Below are 22,375 nucleotides of genomic sequence, written 5' to 3' on the forward strand. Positions count from 1 at the left end.
TCTGTGAGGAGTGTGGTGTGTTCTCCCTGTGTCTGTGTGGGTTTCCTCCGGGTGACTGTTTGTGAGGAGTGTGGTGTGTTCTCTCTGTGTCTTTGTGGGTTTCCTCCGGGTGACTGTCTGTGAGGAGTGTGGTGTGTTCTCCCTGTGTCTGCGTGGGTTTCCTCCGGGTGACTGTCTGTGAGGAGTGTGGTGTGTTCTCCCTGTGTCTGTGTGGGTTTCCTCCGGGTGACTGTCTGTGAGGAGTGTGGTGTGTTCTCCCTGTGTCTGTGTGGGTTTCCTCCGGGTGACTATCTGTGAGGAGTGTGGTGTGTTCTCTCTGTGTCTGTGTGGGTTTCCTCCGAGTGCTCCGGTTTCCTCCCACGACCCAAAAGCACACGTTGGTAGGTGGATTGGAAACTTAGCCGTAGGTGTGTGTGTGTGAGTGAATGTGTGTGTGTTGCCCTGTGAAGGACTGGCATTTCAAATGCATTTTCAAATGTAGAAGTAACTTGTCTAACTTTACTGCTCTGAGGTAAGTGCTATCTTTAATTCTGTGGTATATATATATATCCAGTTAATCTGAGGTAATGTAAATGTTAGCGATACTGATCTGAGTTCAGTGTAGAGGCTAAGCTAACTTTACTGCTTTACTGTTCATTAATGTTTAATAAAAACTAAGTTTAATAAAAATAATACTTTTGGGTGAAGGAGGAAAAGGAAAACTGTTTGTGTTGTTTGATGTTTGTTAATGTTTAGTTGTTTCTTTATGTTTGTTTATACAGAGTGACAGGTGGAGAATTATTTGAAGACATTGTTGCCAGGGAATATTACAGTGAAGCAGATGCCAGGTAAACACACAAACACACACACACACACACACAAAGGTAACTCACCCTACAACACATAGTTGATAATGTCAGCAACATCTTTGTGGATGTGTGTAAAACTGTAGTTGTGATCTAAGAGTCTTGTTTACTTTGTGCACAAATTATTTGTTTAAAGGGGGCTATGAATCCTCTTTTTTTAGGAAGAGTTTTTCAGGAATTGCACATTTATAATTTGAATTCACTCTATCAAGGCTTTTGTAGAATTTTGTATTCATGATCAATTCTAAAATGCATTGCGTTATTCAGAATACAGACCAAATAAAACCTGGCATAAATTTGATTGCATTTTATAAACTGTTTTAATTAAATGCAAAACAACAGTCCATCCATTCATTATCTGTAACCCTTATCCAGTTCAGGGTCGCGGGGTGTCCAGAGCCTACCTGGAATCATTGGGCACAAGGCGGGAATACACCCTGGAGGGGGCGCCAGTCCTTCACAGGGCGACACACTCATTCACTCACACACTCACACCTACGGACAATTTTGAGTCCAAAACAACAGTATTTACCTTAATAACATAAATGTTTATGCATTGTAATAAGACTGTAAACATTTTACGACACAATAACAAGGTTCTGATTTTACTGAACACGTTATAATATATTACATTATGACATAGGGCCCTGTTAATAGCGCCTTATAATCAGCTACATGACTGATAGGAAGAGTTGTGGTTTGATTTATAGTAGCGATAACACGTGAGAGTATAAAGTGAAGTGATTTAAAGATTTGAAAATCTGTTTAATGTCCAGTGACTGAGAGTTAGTCACTGTGTGTTTACATTCAGGAAATAAGGATCTGGATTTAAAGCCTGTGATTATTAGGCTTTAAATGAAGGGTTTAAAATGAACTGATGAAAACTGAGGTTGCAACCCCTAGCGTGTAGCGACAGACTAATCACCCAGTGCTTGTGGCTAATTATATCCACAGCCACAAACAGCACCACTGTCCGGATTAATAACGTCAAACTGCGGAGACACAGCAGGTCTGATATTACACTTACACAGTTGAACAACTTTCCTTTTGACATTTACAGAGTGCTGCACAGTCTTCAGACTTCCTTATTTCCATTTTATTCATTTTATTTATTGAATTTCATTTTTTTAAACCATACGTTACTGATTTTTCAAAGAAATATTTTAAGAAAAAAAATATAATCCACCTGCAGACAAAAATCAAAGAGAAATAATTAAGAAGATAGGATTTCAAATCCTGATAAAAAAACAAAAAACAAAAAACAATGTGGATCTTGTAACAGCCGCAGGTCCCTCACTCTTTATTGTTGTCAGCGATCCCTTTTCTGGCCACTAGAGGTCCACCTCCCTTGAATTTTAACAATGCCACCGACCAAAATTACTGCCACCTGGTCCTCATGTTCTCTCTAATCAGCTGCTAATTAAGCCTCTCTTGGCGAAGTATTGCTATTACATTTGTGTCTGCCTCACCAAGCCTTTTTCATCTCTTGCTCTCATTGGTTGTTCTTAGGACCCTTTTGCCTGTCTTTTGCTCTTGCCCTTTTTGATTCTTTTGCCCTGGTTTTCAGGCTGCCTTTTGGTTTTGGAACTTTGGACACATTGATTTTCCTTGCTTCAATAAAATGTTATTGACTTGCACTTGAATCCCTCTCAAGTCCCTCAAGCCTCACTGTTACAGTTGTGTCCTTTATTCTGACCCCCTTCCTTTACCAGAGACTTGCTTTTGGCTGTTTTTGTCTTTTCTGCTTTGAGTTAATCCCAAGCACATTGAGTGATATAGAGGTGTGGGCTCCGGGGCGGTCAGTCTGAAGACCAGCAGCCACTGTTTTCTTCGTTTGTGTCTATTTCATTTCCTCAGTGCAGGTTTCTATTCACCAGTTCCACATCTTTTCAGACCCACAGTGCTGAGCCGTTTTTCTCCTTGTGGAAGCTGTGGTTGTGGTCAGATCTGGAGTTAGAGATGCTCTCCTCCCTCTCAGAGATGCAAGTTCTTGGGGCTGTGTGTCTAAAGGGGCACTGTAAAGTAGAGGCTAGTAGTTGCGCAGCTGTTAGGAGGGGCATTTTTTTCTCAGAAGCCCTCATAAATATCATGAAAACACGCTTAAGATTTACACTTACAATATAACCGAACATTTACCATATTTCGTAATGCAGTGGTGTGTGTCTGTGTGTCTGTGTGTGTGTGTGTGTGTGTGTGTGCGCATGTGTTTAGTCACTGTATTCAGCAGATTCTGGAGGCGGTGCTTCACTGTCATCAAATGGGTGTGGTTCACAGAGACTTAAAGGTATGGCAACATAAATATTATTATTATTATTAATATTAATAATAACAATAATAATAATAATATAATAATAATAATATTTAATGATAATATTTAAATACATATACAATAAGGCAGTGTCTCTGAGTGTTTTACACACACACAACAGTAATATGATGATTATGGGACTCAGATCAAAGCTGATAAATGAGAAACATCATGTAGAGGACGTAGACGTGAACTGAATGGGACAAAGCAGAGTCTGATGTGTTGATGGTTCTGTCTGTGGTTCTGTGTTCATGGTTCTGTCTGTGGTTCTGCTTCTGCAGCCTGAGAACCTGCTGCTGGCTTCAAAGTCGAAGGGGGCTGCAGTGAAGCTGGCAGACTTTGGGCTGGCCATTGAAGTGGAAGGAGAGCAGCAGGCCTGGTTTGGTGAGACTTTTCATTGTTTCAGTGAATGTATAAAGGACAAGCGCCAAACCAGAACAGACCCATAGCACTGAAATACACATCAACGCTGCTGTAAAACCGCCTTGTCTCTCAGAATTTGTGATGATACAAGAAACTAGTTTTCCTGGCAAATTTAGGGGGTCTCTGTCAGATTTAAAAGGTTTAATGCACCTTTACACACAGTTTAATACATGTTTACACACACAATACACAGTTTAATACACCTTTACACACACTACACACAGTTTAATACACCTTTACAAGCACTACACACAGTTTAATACACCTTTACACACACTACACACAGTTTACTTCACCTTTACAAACACTACACACAGTTTAATACACCTTTACACACACAATGCACAGTTTAATACATCTTTACACACACTACACACAGTTTCATACACTTTTATACTCACTACACACAGTTTAATACACCTTTACACACACTATACACAGTTTAATTCACCTTTACACACACTACACACAGTTTAATACACCTTTACACACACCACACACAGTTTAATACAACTTTACAAACACTACACACAGTTTAATACACCTTTACACACACAATGCACAGTTTAATACATCTTTACACACACTACACACAGTTTACTTCACCTTTACAAACACTACACCCAGTTTAATACACCTTTACACACACTACACACAGTTTAATACACCTTTACACACAATGCACAGTTTAATACATCTTTACACACACTACACAGTTTAATACACTTTTATACTCACTACACACAGTTTAATACACCTTTACACACACTACACACAGTTTAATACATCTTTACACACACAATGCACAGTCTAATACATCTTTACACACACTACACAGCTTAATACACTTTTATACTCACTACACACAGTTTAATACACCTTTACACACACTACACACAGTTTAATACATCTTTACACACACAATGCACAGTTTAATACATCTTTACACACACTACACAGCTTAATACACTTTTATACTCACTACACACAGTTTAATACACCTTTACACACACTACACACAGTTTAATACACCTTTACACACACTATACACAGTTTAATACACCTTTACACACACTATACACAGCTTAATACACTTTTACATGTACTCCATGCACTTTAATACATCTTTACACACACTACACACAGTTTAATACACCTTTACACACACTACACACAGTTTAATGCACTTTTATACACTACACACAGTTTAATAAACTTTTATACACACTACACACTGTTTAATGCACGTTTACACACACTACACACAGTTAAATACACCTTTACACACACTACACACAGTTTAAAACACCTTTACATACACTACACACAGTTTAAAACACGTTTACACATACTACACACTATTTACTTTACCTTTACACACACTACACACAGTTTAATTTACCTTTCACACACTACACACAGTTCAAGACACTTTTACACACACTTCACACAGTTTAATGTGCCACAATTTAATATGAATTTACACAAACTACACACAGTTTAATATGCTCTTACACAAACTGCACACAGTTCAATGTGCCTTTACACACACTAATCACAGTTTAATACACTTTTACATACACTCCATGCACTTTAATACATCTTTACACACACTACACACAGTTTAATACACCTTTACACACACTATACACAGTTTAATTCACCTTTACACACACTACACACAGTTTACTTCACCTTTACAAACACTACACACAGTTTAATACACCTTTACACACAATGCACAGTTTAATACATCTTTACACACACTACACAGTTTAATACACTTTTATACTCACTACACACAGTTTAATACACCTTTACACACACTACACACAGTTTAATACATCTTTACACACACAATGCACAGTCTAATACATCTTTACACACACTACACAGCTTAATACACTTTTATACTCACTACACACAGTTTAATACACCTTTACACACACTACACACAGTTTAATACATCTTTACACACACAATGCACAGTTTAATACATCTTTACACACACTACACAGCTTAATACACTTTTATACTCACTACACACAGTTTAATACACCTTTACACACACTACACACAGTTTAAAACACCTTTACACACACTACACACAGTTTAATACACCTTTACACACACTACACACAGTTTAATACACCTTTACACACACTATACACAGTTTAATTCACCTTTACACACACTACACACAGTTTAATACACCTTTACACACACTACACACAGTTTAATACACCTTTACACACACTATACACAGTTTAATACACCTTTACACACACTATACACAGCTTAATACACTTTTACATGTACTCCATGCACTTTAATACATCTTTACACACACTACACACAGTTTAATACACCTTTACACACACTACACACAGTTTAATGCACTTTTATACACTACACACAGTTTAATAAACTTTTATACACACTACACACTGTTTAATGCACGTTTACACACACTACACACAGTTAAATACACCTTTACACACACTACACACAGTTTAAAACACCTTTACATACACTACACACAGTTTAAAACACGTTTACACATACTACACACTATTTACTTTACCTTTACACACACTACACACAGTTTAATTTACCTTTCACACACTACACACAGTTCAAGACACTTTTACACACACTTCACACAGTTTAATGTGCCACAATTTAATATGAATTTACACAAACTACACACAGTTTAATATGCTCTTACACAAACTGCACACAGTTCAATGTGCCTTTACACACACTAATCACAGTTTAATACACTTTTACATACACTCCATGCACTTTAATACATCTTTACACACACTACACACAGTTTAATACACCTTTACACGGAGTACACAAAGTTTAATGCACTTTTATACACACTACATACAGTTTAATACACTTTTATACACACTACACACTGTTTAATGCATTTTTACACACACTACACACAGTTTAATACACCTTTACACACACTACACACAGTTTAATACACCCTTTCACACACTACACACGGTTTAATATGCTTTTATACACACTACACACAGTTTAATTCTCCTTTACACACACTACACACAGTTTAAAACACCTTTACACACAGTTTACTTCACCTTTACACACACTGCACACAGTTTAATTTACCTTTCACACACTACACACAGTTCAAGACACTTTTACACACACTTCACACAGTTTAATGTGCCACAATTTAATATGACTTTACACAAACTACACACAGTTTAATATGCTCTTACACAAACTAAACACAGTTCAATGTGCCTTTACACACACTAATCACAGTTTAATACACTTTTACATACACTCCATGCACTTTAATACTTCTTTACACACACTACACACAGTTTAATACACCTTTACCCACACTAAATAGTGTTTAATGCACTTTCACACACAATACACACAGTTTAATACGCTTTTATACACACTACACACAGTTTAATACACATCTACACACACTACACACAGTTTAATACACTTGTATACACACTACACAAAGTTTAATACACCTTACACACACTACACACTGTTTAATACACCTTTACACACACTACACACTGTTTAATGCACTTTCACACACAATGCACACTGTTTAATGCACTTTCACACACAATACACACAGTTTAATATGCTTTTATACACACTACACACAGTTTAATACACCTCTACACACACTACACACAGTTTAATACACCTTTACACACACTACACACTGTTTAATTTACCTTTCACACACAATACACACTGTTTAATGCACTTTCACACACAATACACACTGTTTAATGCACTTTCACACACAATACACACAGTTTAATACGCTTTTATACACACTACACACAGTTTAATACACCTCTACACACAGTTTAATACACCTTTACACACACTACACACTGTTTAATTTACCTTTCACACACAATACACACTGTTTAATGCACTTTCACACACAATACACACAGTTTAATACGCTTTTATACACACTACACACAGTTTAATACACATCTACACACACTACACACAGTTTAATACACTTGTATACACACTACACAAAGTTTAATACACCTTACACACACTACACACTGTTTAATACACCTTTACACACACTACACACTGTTTAATGCACTTTCACACACAATGCACACTGTTTAATGCACTTTCACACACAATACACACAGTTTAATATGCTTTTATACACACTACACACAGTTTAATACACCTCTACACACACTACACACAGTTTAATACACCTTTACACACACTACACACTGTTTAATTTACCTTTCACACACAATACACACTGTTTAATGCACTTTCACACACAATACACACTGTTTAATGCACTTTCACACACAATACACACAGTTTAATACGCTTTTATACACACTACACACAGTTTAATACACCTCTACACACAGTTTAATACACCTTTACACACACTACACACTGTTTAATTTACCTTTCACACACAATACACACTGTTTAATGCACTTTCACACACAATACACACAGTTTAATACGCTTTTATACACACTACACACAGTTTAATACACTTGTATACACACTACACAGTTTAATACACCTTTACACACACTACACACAGTTTAATACACCTTTACACACACTATGCACAGTTTAATACACCTTTACACACACTATACACAGTTTAATACACTTTTACATGTACTCCATGCACTTTAATATATCTTTACACACACTACACACAGTTTAATACACCTTTACACACACTATACACAGTTTAATACACTTTTACATGTACTCCATGCACTTTAATATATCTTTACACACACTACACACAGTTTAATACACCGTTACACACACTACACACGGTTTAATACACTTTTATACACACTACACACAGTTTAATATACTTTTATACACACTACACACTTTTTAATACACCTCTACACACACTACACACTGTTTAATGCACGCTTACACACACTACACATAGTTTAATACACCTTTACACACACTACACACAGTTTAATTTAGCTTTCACACACTACACACAGTTTAAGACACTTTTACACACACTTCACACAGTTTAATGTGCCACAATTTAATATGACTTTACACAAACTACAACCAGTTTAATATGCTCTTACACAAACTGCACACAGTTCAATGTGCTCTTACTCACATTGCATAGATTAATATGCCTTTACACACACTATACACCCCAGTAAACAAGGAACGTAACTGGACGTTCAAAATAGGTCTAAAAGTAGTCTGTCCGTCAAGGACATATTTTAAACATCAATGGATGTCCAAAATCCATCTTAATAAGTTAGTTAAGTGGTGACCAATCGATAACGTCAGTGGACGTCCAAAATGGGTTTTATACAAGTAATTTATGTCGAGATCAATTAATAACGTCAATGGACGTCCAAAATACGTCTAATAGTCGTCTTTTCAATGTCTGTGTTTGGACGTCTTTTCAACTTTCATTTTCAACCTTAAGAGAACGTTGTTTAGACAGCAGTCATTATGTTATTTCAACGATGAATCAACGGCTAAATGTTTACTGGGACAGTTTAATTTGCCTTTATACACACAATTTAATTCTCCTTTACACACAATCCACGCAGATTAATATGCCCTTACAGACACTGTACATGGTTTAATACAACTTTACACACACTAAACACAGTTTCATTTGCCTTTACAGAGACTTCATACAGTTCAGTACACCTTTACACACAGTACACACAGTTTAATACGACTTTACAAATGCTATGCACAGTTTATTACAAATTTAAGCACTCTACATGCAGATTCATAAACCTTCACACAACCCCCTAATGATTTAATGTGGAGCCAATCAGCAGCTCCATTTGTCACTCAGTCCCTGGTTTCCCAAGGTGGATCCAGGTTCTCTGACATTGTATTTGTGGTTCTATGTCCTGCTGGAATTATCAATGTTCTCAGATGTAATGTCTGTGGTTCTAGGTTTTGCTGGCACTCCTGGTTATCTTTCTCCTGAAGTGTTACGGAAGGACCCATATGGAAAAGCTGTGGATCTCTGGGCATGTGGTGAGTCTGTGTTTTAAGGGTTTAATGAAATAATACACTTTCAGACTCCCTGATCAAACTTCCTGTAAATCCTGTGTTTATAAAACTGTTAACATTATTCAGCACTGTGTTGTTGTTAAAAGCTAATTATCATCTGATTAATAAATGGGAGGGGTTTAATTATCACTTTACTAATAAATAGGATGATCTTAATTCTCACCTAATTAATACATGGGAGGAGTTTGATTATTTAGTAATAAATGGGAGAGGTGATAATGTTTTTGTAAAGCACTTTATAAATCTGATATTGTCATAAAGTGTGGGTTTTTATTGAATTTTTCTATATGTGGTATATTAAAATTTTAGGCCATGTGTTCTAGGCCAAGAGTTCTGGACTGTGAGTTCCAGGCTGTGAGTTCTAGGTCATAAGTTCTAGGCAGTGAGCTCACGGTTGAGAGTTCTAGGTGAGCTGGTGTTCCAAGATGCAGTGCTGACTCTGAGGAAATGGAGTAAAGTTACTTTATGTAGTTTAATGCTGTTGTGGTTACTGTGGAAGAGACACAGGACGCCTTCTTTGGGGTGTAGTTCTCCGCAGGTTCCTCAGAGTGCTCCGTACTCCTCCGTTTTTCTCATCTCTGAGAGCGTCTGAGCGGTTCTTTCATCCTGTCTTACACAACTCTTTATGGACTCAAAGGCTTCATTAAAGACAGACTGAGGAATAAGCGAAAACACTCAGGGTTAATGGGTTTGGTTTATAGAATAAAAGTCTCATCTCTTCAGAAAATATGCAAAGACATAAACATCTAATGTTTTAGTTTATACTTCCGGCCAGTTTATCAGAAACACTTCTGTGTTTGTTGTTTGTTTGAGTGGGTGGATGAATGTTGATTATTCATTTCTCTCTCTCTCTCTCTCTCTCTCTCTCTCTCTCTCTCTCTCTCTCTCTCTCTCTCCCCTTTTCTACTCTTCTCCAGGAGTTATTCTCTACATCCTGCTGGTGGGATACCCTCCATTCTGGGACGAGGATCAGCACAGACTCTATCAGCAGATCAAAGCTGGAGCCTATGATGTTAGTTCTGTCTGCGATTTGTTCATTTCCTGCACAGCATTTTTAAAAGATTTATTACTTATAACTGATAACATTGAGCTGAATTTAATATAATGTGGGATTTGTTTGTCTCCTGATTTTTTTCTTGAATCACTCTGTAGATCTATTATACCATAGCAGCATCTTAAAAATACCATAGCAACAAAATAGAAGACCATGGCAATTGCCTGTCAACCAAGTGTTATCACATAGCAACTGCATAGCAACACTCTTGCAATCACCACTAACATCCTAGCAACCAGTTAGCAATAACTTAGCAACCACATGGGACCACCTGAGCCTTATAGCAACCACATTCAAAGCCCTAGTGACCACCCGAGATTCCTCCATTTTCAGGAAAGCCCAAGTTTGTTCTGAAGTATAAATGCCTCTGTCTCTGCAGTTCCCATCTCCAGAGTGGGACACGGTGACCCCCGAAGCTAAGGACCTCATCAACAAGATGCTGACCATCAACCCGGCCAAACGCATTACTGCCTCAGAGGCCCTCAAACACCCCTGGATCTCAGTGAGTAAAACCCACATACAGCCCCCAAACATCTGCATTTCAGTGAGTAAAAAACAACACAAAGCTCTCAAACACCTGGATCTGTGAGTAAAAAAACTACACATATCTCCCAAATATCTAGATTTGTGAGTAAAAAAACTACACATAGCTCCCAAACATCTGGATTTCAGTGAGTAAAAAACAACACATAGCTCCCAAACATCTGGATTTCAGTGAGTAAAAACAACACATAGCTCCCAAACATCTGGATTTCAGTGAGTAAAAAACAACACATAGCTCCCAAACACCTGGATCTGTGAGTAAAAAAACTACACATAGCTCCCAAACATCTGGATTTCAGTGAGTAAAAACAACACATAGCTCCCAAACATCTGGATTTCAATGGGTAAAAAACAACACATAGCTCCCAAACACCTGGATCTGTGAGTAAAAAAACTACACATAGCTCCCAAACATCTGGATTTCAGTGAGTAAAAACAACACATAGCTCCCAAACATCTGGATTTCAATGAGTAAAAAACAACACATAGCTCCCAAACATCTGGATATGTGAGTAAAAAAATTACACATAGCTCTCAAATATCTGGATCTCATTGAGTATAAAACTACACATAGCTCCGAAACACCTGGATCTCAGTTAGTAAAAACTACACACAGCCGTCAAACATCTGGATCTCAGTGAGTAAAAACTACACATAGCTCCCAAACACCTGGATCTCGGTTAGTAAAAACTACACACAGCCTCCAAACATCTGGATCAGGATTACCAAAGTAATTTTGTTGCTATTGTGACTGTCATTATAGTTGTTGTTGTTATTGTTGTTATGATGGTTGTTGATTTTGTAGTTGTTGTTGTGATAGTTGTGGTTGTAATTTTGATGATTATTATTGTTGTGGTCATTGTTATTTTCATTGTGGTTCTTGTGATTGTTGTTATTGTGATTGTTGTTGTCACTGTGATTTTTTTGTGATTTTTGTTACCGTTGTTGTTATTGTTGTTGGTATGATTATTTCTGAGTCTGTTCTGTGTTGTTTCTGTTTCTCAGCATCGCTCCACTGTGGCATCCTGTATGCACCGACAGGAGACAGTTGAGTGTTTGAAGAAGTTTAATGCAAGGAGGAAGCTGAAGGTGAGTCAATCTTAATAGTTAATGTTAAGAGTCCAGTCCATTTTTAGTCAGAGAGTTCCGGTTCTCTGGTATCTGTCCATTTCACTCGGTCAGTTTCAGATTTCATGGTCCTGTCCATTTCAATTAGTCTGTTCCGGATCTCAAGGTCCGGTCTGTTTCAATCGGGCAGTTCTGCATGTCAGGGTGTGATAACCCGGGGGCCATGGGAGACTGAAGTAAGTGTTTCAACTGTGCGAACTCTTCTAGACCTGCTCTGTGTGTGTGTGTGTGTGTGTGTGTGTGTGGGTTGTGTTTTTAGGGAGCAATCCTGACCACAATGCTTGCCACCCGCAATTTCTCAGGTGTGTATCAGTCAATTCAGCTTGTGTTTAGTTAATACCAGTTGTGTTTGTGTATTAATCCCAGTTTAGTTTGTGTTTGTGTATTAATCCCAGTTTAGTTTGTGTTTGTGTATTAATCCCAGTTAATTTGTGTATTAATCCAGGTTTAGTTTTTGATTGTGTATTAATCCAGGTTTAGTTTGTGTATGTGTATTAATCCAGGTTTAGTTTGTGTATTAATCCAGGTTTAGTTTGTGTTTGTGTATTAATCCCAGTTAATTTGTGTTTGTGTATTAATCCAGGTTTAGTTTGTGTATGTGTATTAATCCAGGTTTAGTTTGTGTATGTGTAATAATCCAGGTTTAGTTTGTGTATGTGTATTAATCCAGGTTTAGTTTGTGTTTGTGTATTAATCCAGGTTTAGTTTGTGTTTGTGTATGAATCCCGGTTTAGGTTGTGTATGTGTATTAATCCAGGTTTAGTTTGTGTTTGTGTATTATTTCTGGTTTAGTTTGTGTTTGTGTATTAATCCAGGTTTAGTTTGTGTTTGTGTATTAATCCAGGTTTAGTTTGTGTATGTGTATTAATCCAGGTTTAGTTTGTGTATTAATCCAGGTTTAGTTTGTGTTTGTGTATTAATCCCAGTTAATTTGTGTTTGTGTATTAATCCAGGTTTAGTTTGTGTATGTGTATTAATCCAGGTTTAGTTTGTGTATGTGTAATAATCCAGGTTTAATTTGTGTTTGTGTATGAATTCAGGTTTAGTTTGTGTTTGTGTATTAATCCAGGTTTAGTTTGTGTATGTGTATTAATCCAGGTTTAGTTTGTGTATGTGTATTAATCCAGGATTAGTTTGTGTATGTGTATTAATCCGGGTTTAGTTTGTGTATGTGTATTAATCCAGGTTTAGTTTGTGTTTGTGTATTAATCCAGGTTTAGTTTGTGTATGTGTATTAATCCAGGTTTAGTTTGTGTAATAATCCAAGTTTAATTTGTGTTTGTGTATGAATCCCGGTTTAGTTTGTGTATGTGTATTAATCCAGGTTTAGTTTGTGTATGTGTATTATTTCTGGTTTAGTTTGTGTTTGTGTATTAATCCAGGTTTAGTTTGTGTTTGTGTATTAATCCAGGTTTAGTTTGTGTATTTGTATTAATCCAGGTTTAGTTTGTGAATGTGTATTAATCCAGGTTTAGTTTGTGTATGTGTATTAATCCAGGTTTAGTTTGTGTATGTGTATTAATCCAGGTTTAGTTTGTGTATGTGTATTAATCCAGGTTTAGTTTGTGTATATGTATGAATCCCGGTTTAGTTTGTGTTTGTGTATTAATCCCAGTTAATTTGTGTATTAATCCAGGTTTAGTTTGTGTATGTGTATTAATCCAGGTTTAGTTTGTGTAAGTGTATTAATCCCAGTTAATTTGTGTATGTGTATTAATCCAGGTTTAGTTTGTGTATGTGTATTAATCCAGGTTTAGTTTGTGTATGTGTAATAATCCAGGTTTAGTTTGTGTATGTGTATTAATCCAGGTTTAGTTTGTGTTTGTGTATTAATCCAGGTTTAGTTTGTGTATGTGTAATAATCCAGGTTTAGTTTGTGTATGTGTAATAATCCAGGTTTAGTTTGTGTATGTGTATTAATCCAGGTTTAGTTTGTGTTTGTGTATTAATCCAGGTTTAGTTTGTGTATGTGTATTAATCCAGGTTTAGTTTGTGTTTGTGTATTATTTCTGGTTTAGTTTGTGTTTGTGTATTAATCCAGGTTTAGTTTGTGTATGTGTATTAATCCAGGTTTAGTTTGTGTTTGTGTATTAATCCAGGTTTAGTTTGTGTATTTGTATTAATCCAGGTTTAGTTTGTGAATGTGTATTAATCCAGGTTTAGTTTGTGTATGTGTATTACTCCAGGTTTAGTTTGTGTATGTGTATTAATCCAGGTTTAGTTTGTGTATATGTATGAATCCCGGTTTAGTTTGTGTACGTGTATTAATCCAGGTTTAATTTGTGTTTGTGTATGAATTCAGGTTTAGTTTGTGTTTGTGTATTAATCCAGGTTTAGTTTGTGTATTTGTATTAATCCAGGTTTAGTTTGTGTATGTGTAATAATCCAGTTTTAGATTGTGTATGTGTATCAATCCAGGTTTAGTTTGTGTTTGTGTATTAATCTAGGTTTAGTTTGTGTATGTGTATTAATCCAGGTTTAGTTTGTGTAATAATCCAAGTTTAATTTGTGTTTGTGTATGAATCCTGGTTTAGTTTGTGTATGTGTGTTAATCCAGGTTTAGTTTGTGTTTGTGTATTAATCCAGGTTTAGTTTGTGTATTTGTATTAATCCAGGTTTAGTTTGTGAATGTGTATTAATCTAGGTTTAGTTTGTGTATGTGCATTAATCCAGGTTTAATTTGTGTATATGTATGACTCCCGGTTTAGTTTGTGTTTGTGTATTAATCCCAGTTAATTTGTGTATTAATCCAGGTTTAGTTTGTGTATGTGTATTAATCCAGGTTTAGTTTGTGTTTGTGTATTAATCCAGGTTTAGTTTGTGTTCGTGTATTAATCCAGGTTTAGTTTGTGTATGTGTATTAATCCAGGTTTAGTTTGTGTATGTGTAATAATCCAGGTTTAATTTGTGTTTGTGTATGAATCCCGGTTTAGTTTGTGTATGTGTATTAATCCAGGTTTAGTTTGTGTTTGTGTATTATTTCTGGTTTAGTTTGTGTTTGTGTATTAATCCAGGTTGAGTTTGTGTATGTGTATTAATCCAGGTTTAGTTTGTGTATGTGTATTAATCCAGGTTTAGTTTGTGTTTGTGTATTAATACAGGTTTAGTTTGTGTATGTGTATGAATTCCGGTTTAGTTTGTGTATGTGTATTAATCCAGGTTTAGTTTGTGTATGTGTATGAATTCCAGTTTAGTTTGTGTATGTGTATCAATCCTGGTTTAGTTTGTGTTTGTGTATTAATCTTGGTTTCATTTGTGTATGTGTATTAATCCAGGTTTAGTTTGTGTATGTGTATTAATCCAGGTTTAGTTTGTGTACGTGTATTAATCCAAGTTTAGTTTGTGTACGTGTATTAATCCAGGTTTAGTTTGTGTATGTGTATGAATTCCAGTTTAGTTTGTGTATGTGTATTAATCCAGGTTTATTTTGTGTTTGTGTATTAATCCAGGTTTAGTTTGTGTATGTGTATGAATTCCAGTTTAGTTTGTGTATGTGTATCAATCCCGGTTTAGTTTGTGTTTGTGTATTAATCTCAGTTTCGTTTGTGTACGTGTATTAATCCAGGTTTAGTTTGTGTATGTGTATTAATCCAGGTTTAGTTTGTGTATGTGTATGAATTCCAGTTTAGTTTGTGTATGTGTATTAATCCAGGTTTAGTTTGTGTTTGTGTATTAATCCAGGTTTAGTTTGTGTATGTGTATGAATTCCAGTTTAGTTTGTGTATGTGTATCAATCCCGGTTTAGTTTGTGTTTGTGTATTAATCTCAGTTTCGTTTGTGTACGTGTATTAATCCAGGCTTAGTTTGTGTACGTGTATGAATTCTGGTTTAGTTTGTGTATGTGTATTAATCCAGGTTTAGTTTGTGTATGTGTATTAATCCAGGTTTAGTTTGTGTATGTGTATTTAATCTGGGTTTAGTTTGTGTACGTGTATTAATCCAGGTTTAGTTTGTGTATGTGTATTAATCCAGGTTTAGTTTGTGTACGTGTGTTAATCCAGGTTTAGTTTGTGTATGTGTATTAATCCAGGTTTAGTTTGTGTATGTGTATGAATTCCAGTTTAGTTTGTGTATGTGTATCAATCCCGGTTTAGTTTGTGTATGTGTATTAATCTCGGTTTCGTTTGTGTATGTGTATTAATCTCGGTTTCGTTTGTGTATGTGTATTAATCCAGGTTTAGATTGTGTATGTGTATTAATCCAGGTTTAGTTTGTGTTTGTGTATTAATCCAGGTTTAGTTTGTGTACGTGTATTAATCCAGGTTTAGTTTGTGTATGTGTATGAATTTCAGTTTAGTTTGTGTATGTGTATTAATCCAGGTTTAGTTTGTGTATGTGTATTAATCCAGTTTTAGTTTGTGTATGTGTATTAATCCAGGTTTAATTTGTGTATATGTATGAATCCCGGTTTAGTTTGTGTTTGTGTATTAATCCCAGTTAATTTGTGTATGTGTATTAATCCAGGTTTAGTTTGTGTATGTGTATTAATCCAGGTTTAGTTTGTGTATGTGTATTAATCCCGGTTTAGTTTGTGTATGTGTATGAATTCCGGTTTAGTTTGTGTACGTGTATTAATCTAGGTTTAGTTTGTGTATGTGTATTAATCCCGGTTTAGTTTGTGTATGTGTATTAATCCAGGTTTAGTTTTTGTATGTGTATTAATCCAGGTTTAGTTTGTGTATGTGTATTAATCCAGGTTTAGCTTGTGTATGTGTATTAATCCAGCTTTAGTTTGTGTATGTGTATTAATCCAGGTTTAGTTTGTGTACGTGTATTAATCCAGGTTTAGTTTGTGTATGTGTATTAATCCCGGTTTAGTTTGTGTATGTGTATGAATTCCGGTTTAGTTTGTGTACGTGTATTAATCCAGGTTTAGTTTGTGTACGTGTATTAATCCCGGTTTAGTTTGTGTATGTGTATGAATTCCGATTTAGTTTGTGTATGTGTATTAATACAGGTTTAGTTTGTGTATGTGTATTAATCCAGGTTTAGTTTGTGTATGTGTATTAATCCAGGTTTAGTTTGTGTACGTGTATTAATCCAGGTTTAGTTTGTGTATGTGTATGAATTTCAGTTTAGTTTGTGTATGTGTATTAATCCAGGTTTAGTTTGTGTATGTGTATTAATCCAGTTTTAGTTTGTGTATGTGTATTAATCCAGGTTTAATTTGTGTATATGTATGAATCCCGGTTTAGTTTGTGTTTGTGTATTAATCCCAGTTAATTTGTGTATGTGTATTAATCCAGGTTTAGTTTGTGTATGTGTATTAATCCAGGTTTAGTTTGTGTATGTGTATTAATCCCGGTTTAGTTTGTGTATGTGTATGAATTCCGGTTTAGTTTGTGTACGTGTATTAATCTAGGTTTAGTTTGTGTATGTGTATTAATCCCGGTTTAGTTTGTGTATGTGTATTAATCCAGGTTTAGTTTTTGTATGTGTATTAATCCAGGTTTAGTTTGTGTATGTGTATTAATCCAGGTTTAGCTTGTGTATGTGTATTAATCCAGGTTTAGTTTGTGTATGTGTATTAATCCCGGTTTAGTTTGTGTATGTGTATGAATTCCGGTTTAGTTTGTGTACGTGTATTAATCCAGGTTTAGTTTGTGTACGTGTATTAATCCAGGTTTAGTTTGTGTATGTGTATTAATTCCGGTTTAGTTTGTGTTTGTGTATTAATCCCAGTTTAATGATCCCCCCCCCTCTCACCACCACCACCTGGTTGAGAGAGAGAGAGGGAGAGAGAGGGGGAGGGGGTGGAGAGTGTTTGAGGGAGGACCCCCAGCTGTTGTGGATCAAGTTTATCTTCAGAGCTAACAATAGCAAAGGTGATGACGAGTTTAAGAGAGAGGGAAACCCCATAATACTCAAAGAGAATAAGTTAAATAAAAAAAGGCCAAATCACTCTGTACAGTGAGATAAAGTACTGATGAATGGTTCAGTAGAACCGGGTCGAGAATGAGCTCAGTTCCCTCTCACCTACAACCACTCTGTGTGTTTAGGGTGTGAAATGTATAGAGTGTGTGGTAGTGAGCACTGTGTGAAACTGTGTGTGTGTGTGTGTGTGTGTGTGTGTAGCTGGAGAGCCTGAGGAAGGAATGTGGCAATGGCTGGAGTGTTTCTATATCAGGAACTCCCTCAGATCTCATTTACCCCAAGAGAACTCTCTGTGTCTCTTTGTGGACTCTCTGTGTCTCTCTGAGTGTATCCCAGAGAACGCTAGGTGGTTGACGGATATTCCTGATCCCTGCGGAGACGTGGACCTGTTAGTGATCCGTGTTCAGATCTTGGTGTGGGGGTCTGGAGCGAGACCATGCCCTTCGCTCTGCTTTTCTGGGCGTGTTTGCCTTTTCTCATCGCTGTCTCCATCTGTCTCTTTGTGTCTCGCTCAGGAGGAAAAAGTGGAGCCAGTAAGAAGGCGGACGGAGTGAAGGTAGGAACCGTGGGTTTTTCCGCCCTCTGCCACTGCGGGAATGTGGTGAATGAGAGTCCGGACTGGATTATACAGAACAGTATATCTGGATGAAAAAGAACAAGAATAACACCCGGAATAACCCAGAATAATCTAATAATCCAAGGGAAACTAGAGAGGGCCAAACAGCCAGGAGTTTTACCGCAATGCACTACACAACGCCACACACTACAAAACACACTACACGAAACATTACACTACACAACACACTAAACTACCCTACACAACACACTGCACAACACTAAACTACCCTACACACCACCCTACACAACACACTGCACAACACTAAACTACCCTACACACTACCCTACACAACACACTACACTACACACTACACTACTCTACACAACACTAAACTACACACTACACAACGTCACACACTACACAACAAACTAAATAACCATACACAACACACTACACTACTCTACACAACACTACACAACGCCACACACTACAAAACACACTACACAACACACTGCACAACACACTAAATAACCATACACAATAAACTACACAACACACTAAATTACTCTACACTACACTACACTACACAACACAATACACAACACAATACACTACACTACGCTACACACTAAACTACCCTACACAACACACTACACACTAAACTACCCTACACAACACTACACTACACATTAAACTACCCTACACAACACACTACACTACACACTACACAACGCCACACAACACTACAAAAAACACTACACTGCACACTACACTACACAACACACTAAACTGGTTGGTGGTTAAGGTGGGTCGATGGATGTGGGTAATGGCAAGAGGCCCAGGGGCTGGCAGCAGTAGATTGAGGTGGTTGAGGTGGGTAATGGCAAGAGGTCCAAGGGCTGGCAGCAGTAGATTGAGGTGGTTAAGGTGGGTAGATGGAGGTGGGTGATGGCGAGGGGTCCGGGGCTGGCAGCAGTAGATGGAGGTGGGTAAGGTGGGTAGATGGAGGTGGGTAATGGCAAGGGGTCTGGGGCTGGCAACATCCTCCAACAATTGAGATTGTGAACACAGCAGAGCATCCGAGTTTACCATGATTCCCCATGTCCATGAGTTCCTGAAACAACAACTTCAAACTACAAACCAGACCCCAAAAAAGTTGGGACACTAAACAAATTGTGAATAAAAACTGAATGCAGTGATGAGGAGGTGCCAACATCTAACATTTTATTCAGAATAGAACACAAATCACAGATCAAAAGTTTAAACTGAGAGAATGTATCATTTTAAGGGAAATATATGTTGTTTCAAAATTTCATGGCGTCAACAAATCCCAAAAAAGTTGGGACAAGGCCATTTTTGGTTTCTCAAGTTTAGAAATAGGAATGCTCTCCCATTCATGTCTAATACAGGCCTCTAACTGTTCAATCGTCTTGGGCCTTCTTTGTCACACCTTCCTCTTTATGATGCGCCAAATGTTCTCTACAGGTGAGAGATCTGGACTGCAGGCTGCCATTTCAGTCCCCGGATCCTTCTCCTACGTAGCCATGATGTTGTGATTGCTGCAGAATGTGGTCTGGCATTATCTTGTTGAAAAATGCAGGGTCTTCCCTGAAAGAGATGACGTCTAGATGGGAGCATATGTTGTTCTAGAACCTGAACATAGTTCTCTGCATTAATGGTGCCTCTCCAGACATGCGAGCTGCCCATGCCACAAGCACTCATGCAACCCCATACCATCAGTGATGCAGGCTTCTGAACAGAGCGTTGATAACAACTTGGGTTATCCTTGTCCTCTCTGGTCCGGATGACATGGCGTCCCAGTGTTCCATAAAGAACTTCAAATTGTGACTCATCTGACCACAGAACAGTCTTCCATTTTGCCACACTCCATTTTAAAAGACCCCTGGCCCAGTGCAGACGTCTGAGCTTGTGGAGCTTGCTTAGAAATGGCTTCCTCTTTGCACTGTAGAGTTTCAGCTGGCGACGGCGGATGGCACGGTGGATTGTGTTCACTGACAATGCTTTCTGGAAGTGCTAATTAGTGCTAATTGGTCTTCCAGCTGTTTGTTATATGCTCAATTTCCTTTTTCCAGCCACTTATTGCTACTTGTCCCAACTTTTTTGGGATTTGTTGACACTGTGAAATTTTGAATCAACATATTTTTCCTTTAAAATGTTACACTTACTCAGATTTAACTTTTGATCTGTCATCTATGTTCTATTACGAATAAAATATTGACATTTGCCACCTCCACATCATTGCATTCAGTTTTTATTCACAATTTGTTTAGTGTCCCAACTTTTTTGGAATCCGGTTTGTAGAAGAAGAGTTGAGTAAAGCGAAACTGAGAAAGTGGGTTTTGAGCCTAGACTTAAACATAGTGTCTGTCCCGAACACTAGCTGGAAGATTGTTCCAGAGCTGAGGTATCTCTTGGTGTATCTCAAGATCTGAGTAATCTTGGTGGTTCATAGAGTTAGATGAGGTCTCGCAGGGATTCAGGGGCATAACCATGCAGGGCTTTATATGTTAGTAAAACAATTTTGTAATAAATATGGAATTTAACTGGAAGCCAGTGAAGGGCCGATAAGACTGGGCTGATATGATCACATTTTCTAGTTTTGTCACTGTTTAGTAGAAGGAAGATGTGTGGCATCCAGTGCTTCACACCTTTTACACAGTCCTCCATTTTCTTTAGTGTTGGTTTGTCGTCTGGTTTGGCTGAGACGTATAACTATGTATCATCCGCGTAATTGTGGAAGGTAATGCCATGCCTGCTAATAACTGCCCAGTGGCAGCATATATAATTATACATAATATAGGTCCTAAAATGGAGCCTTGGGGGATTCCAAATCTCATTGTTGTGTGAATAGGGGAGACATTATTTACTTTAATGAACTGATAGTGGCATGTAAGGTAAAATTTAAACCACAATAGGGCCATTCCTGAGATTCCAACCACAACCAATACACAACACTACCATTGCCAATACACAACACTACTAATACACTACACAACACTACACAGCACACTACACGCCACTACCAATACACAACATTGCCAGTACACTACACACTACACAACACTACTAATACACTACACACCACTACCAACACAACACACTACCAACAAACTACACATCACTACCAACACTACATAACACTACCAATTCACTACACACCACTACCAATACACAGCATTGCTAGTACACTACACATCACTACTAATACACTACACACTACACAACACTACCAATACTATATACACTACACAACACAAAAAACACAAACACGTATTCTCACACACACATTAAACACTAGTTATTTATTAGTGTTTTTTGTGGTGTGTATGTGTGTGATTGTGTGCATGTGCGAGTGTGTGTGTGTGTGTATGTGTGTGATTGTGTGCATGTGCGAGTGTGTGTGTGTGTGTCTGTGTGTGAGTGCGTGCATGTGTGTGTGTGTGTGCTTTTGTGTGCGTGCGAGTGTGCTTGTGTGTGTGTGCGTGCTTGTGTGTGTGTATGTGTGATTG

General features: G+C 37.2%; 1 protein-coding gene across 3 annotated transcripts in view; it reads left to right on the forward strand.

The window, feature by feature from the left end:
• The window catches only part of camk2a (calcium/calmodulin-dependent protein kinase II alpha), a 73,128-nt gene that overhangs the window by 13,745 nt on the left and 37,008 nt on the right, over window positions 1-22,375 (forward strand). For all 3 annotated transcript variants that reach the window (XM_066646766.1, XM_066646767.1, XM_066646768.1), the window contains exons 5-13: window positions 762-827; window positions 3,057-3,129; window positions 3,435-3,537; window positions 9,568-9,651; window positions 10,605-10,699; window positions 11,121-11,243; window positions 12,290-12,373; window positions 12,672-12,714; window positions 18,802-18,842. In XM_066646766.1, coding sequence (XP_066502863.1) covers window positions 762-827; window positions 3,057-3,129; window positions 3,435-3,537; window positions 9,568-9,651; window positions 10,605-10,699; window positions 11,121-11,243; window positions 12,290-12,373; window positions 12,672-12,714; window positions 18,802-18,842 — 712 coding nt within the window. The remainder of the gene's footprint in view (window positions 1-761; window positions 828-3,056; window positions 3,130-3,434; window positions 3,538-9,567; window positions 9,652-10,604; window positions 10,700-11,120; window positions 11,244-12,289; window positions 12,374-12,671; window positions 12,715-18,801; window positions 18,843-22,375) is intronic.

The sequence above is a fragment of the Hoplias malabaricus genome, chromosome 15, assembly GCF_029633855.1.
Source record: "Hoplias malabaricus isolate fHopMal1 chromosome 15, fHopMal1.hap1, whole genome shotgun sequence".
NCBI lineage: Eukaryota > Metazoa > Chordata > Actinopteri > Characiformes > Erythrinidae > Hoplias > Hoplias malabaricus.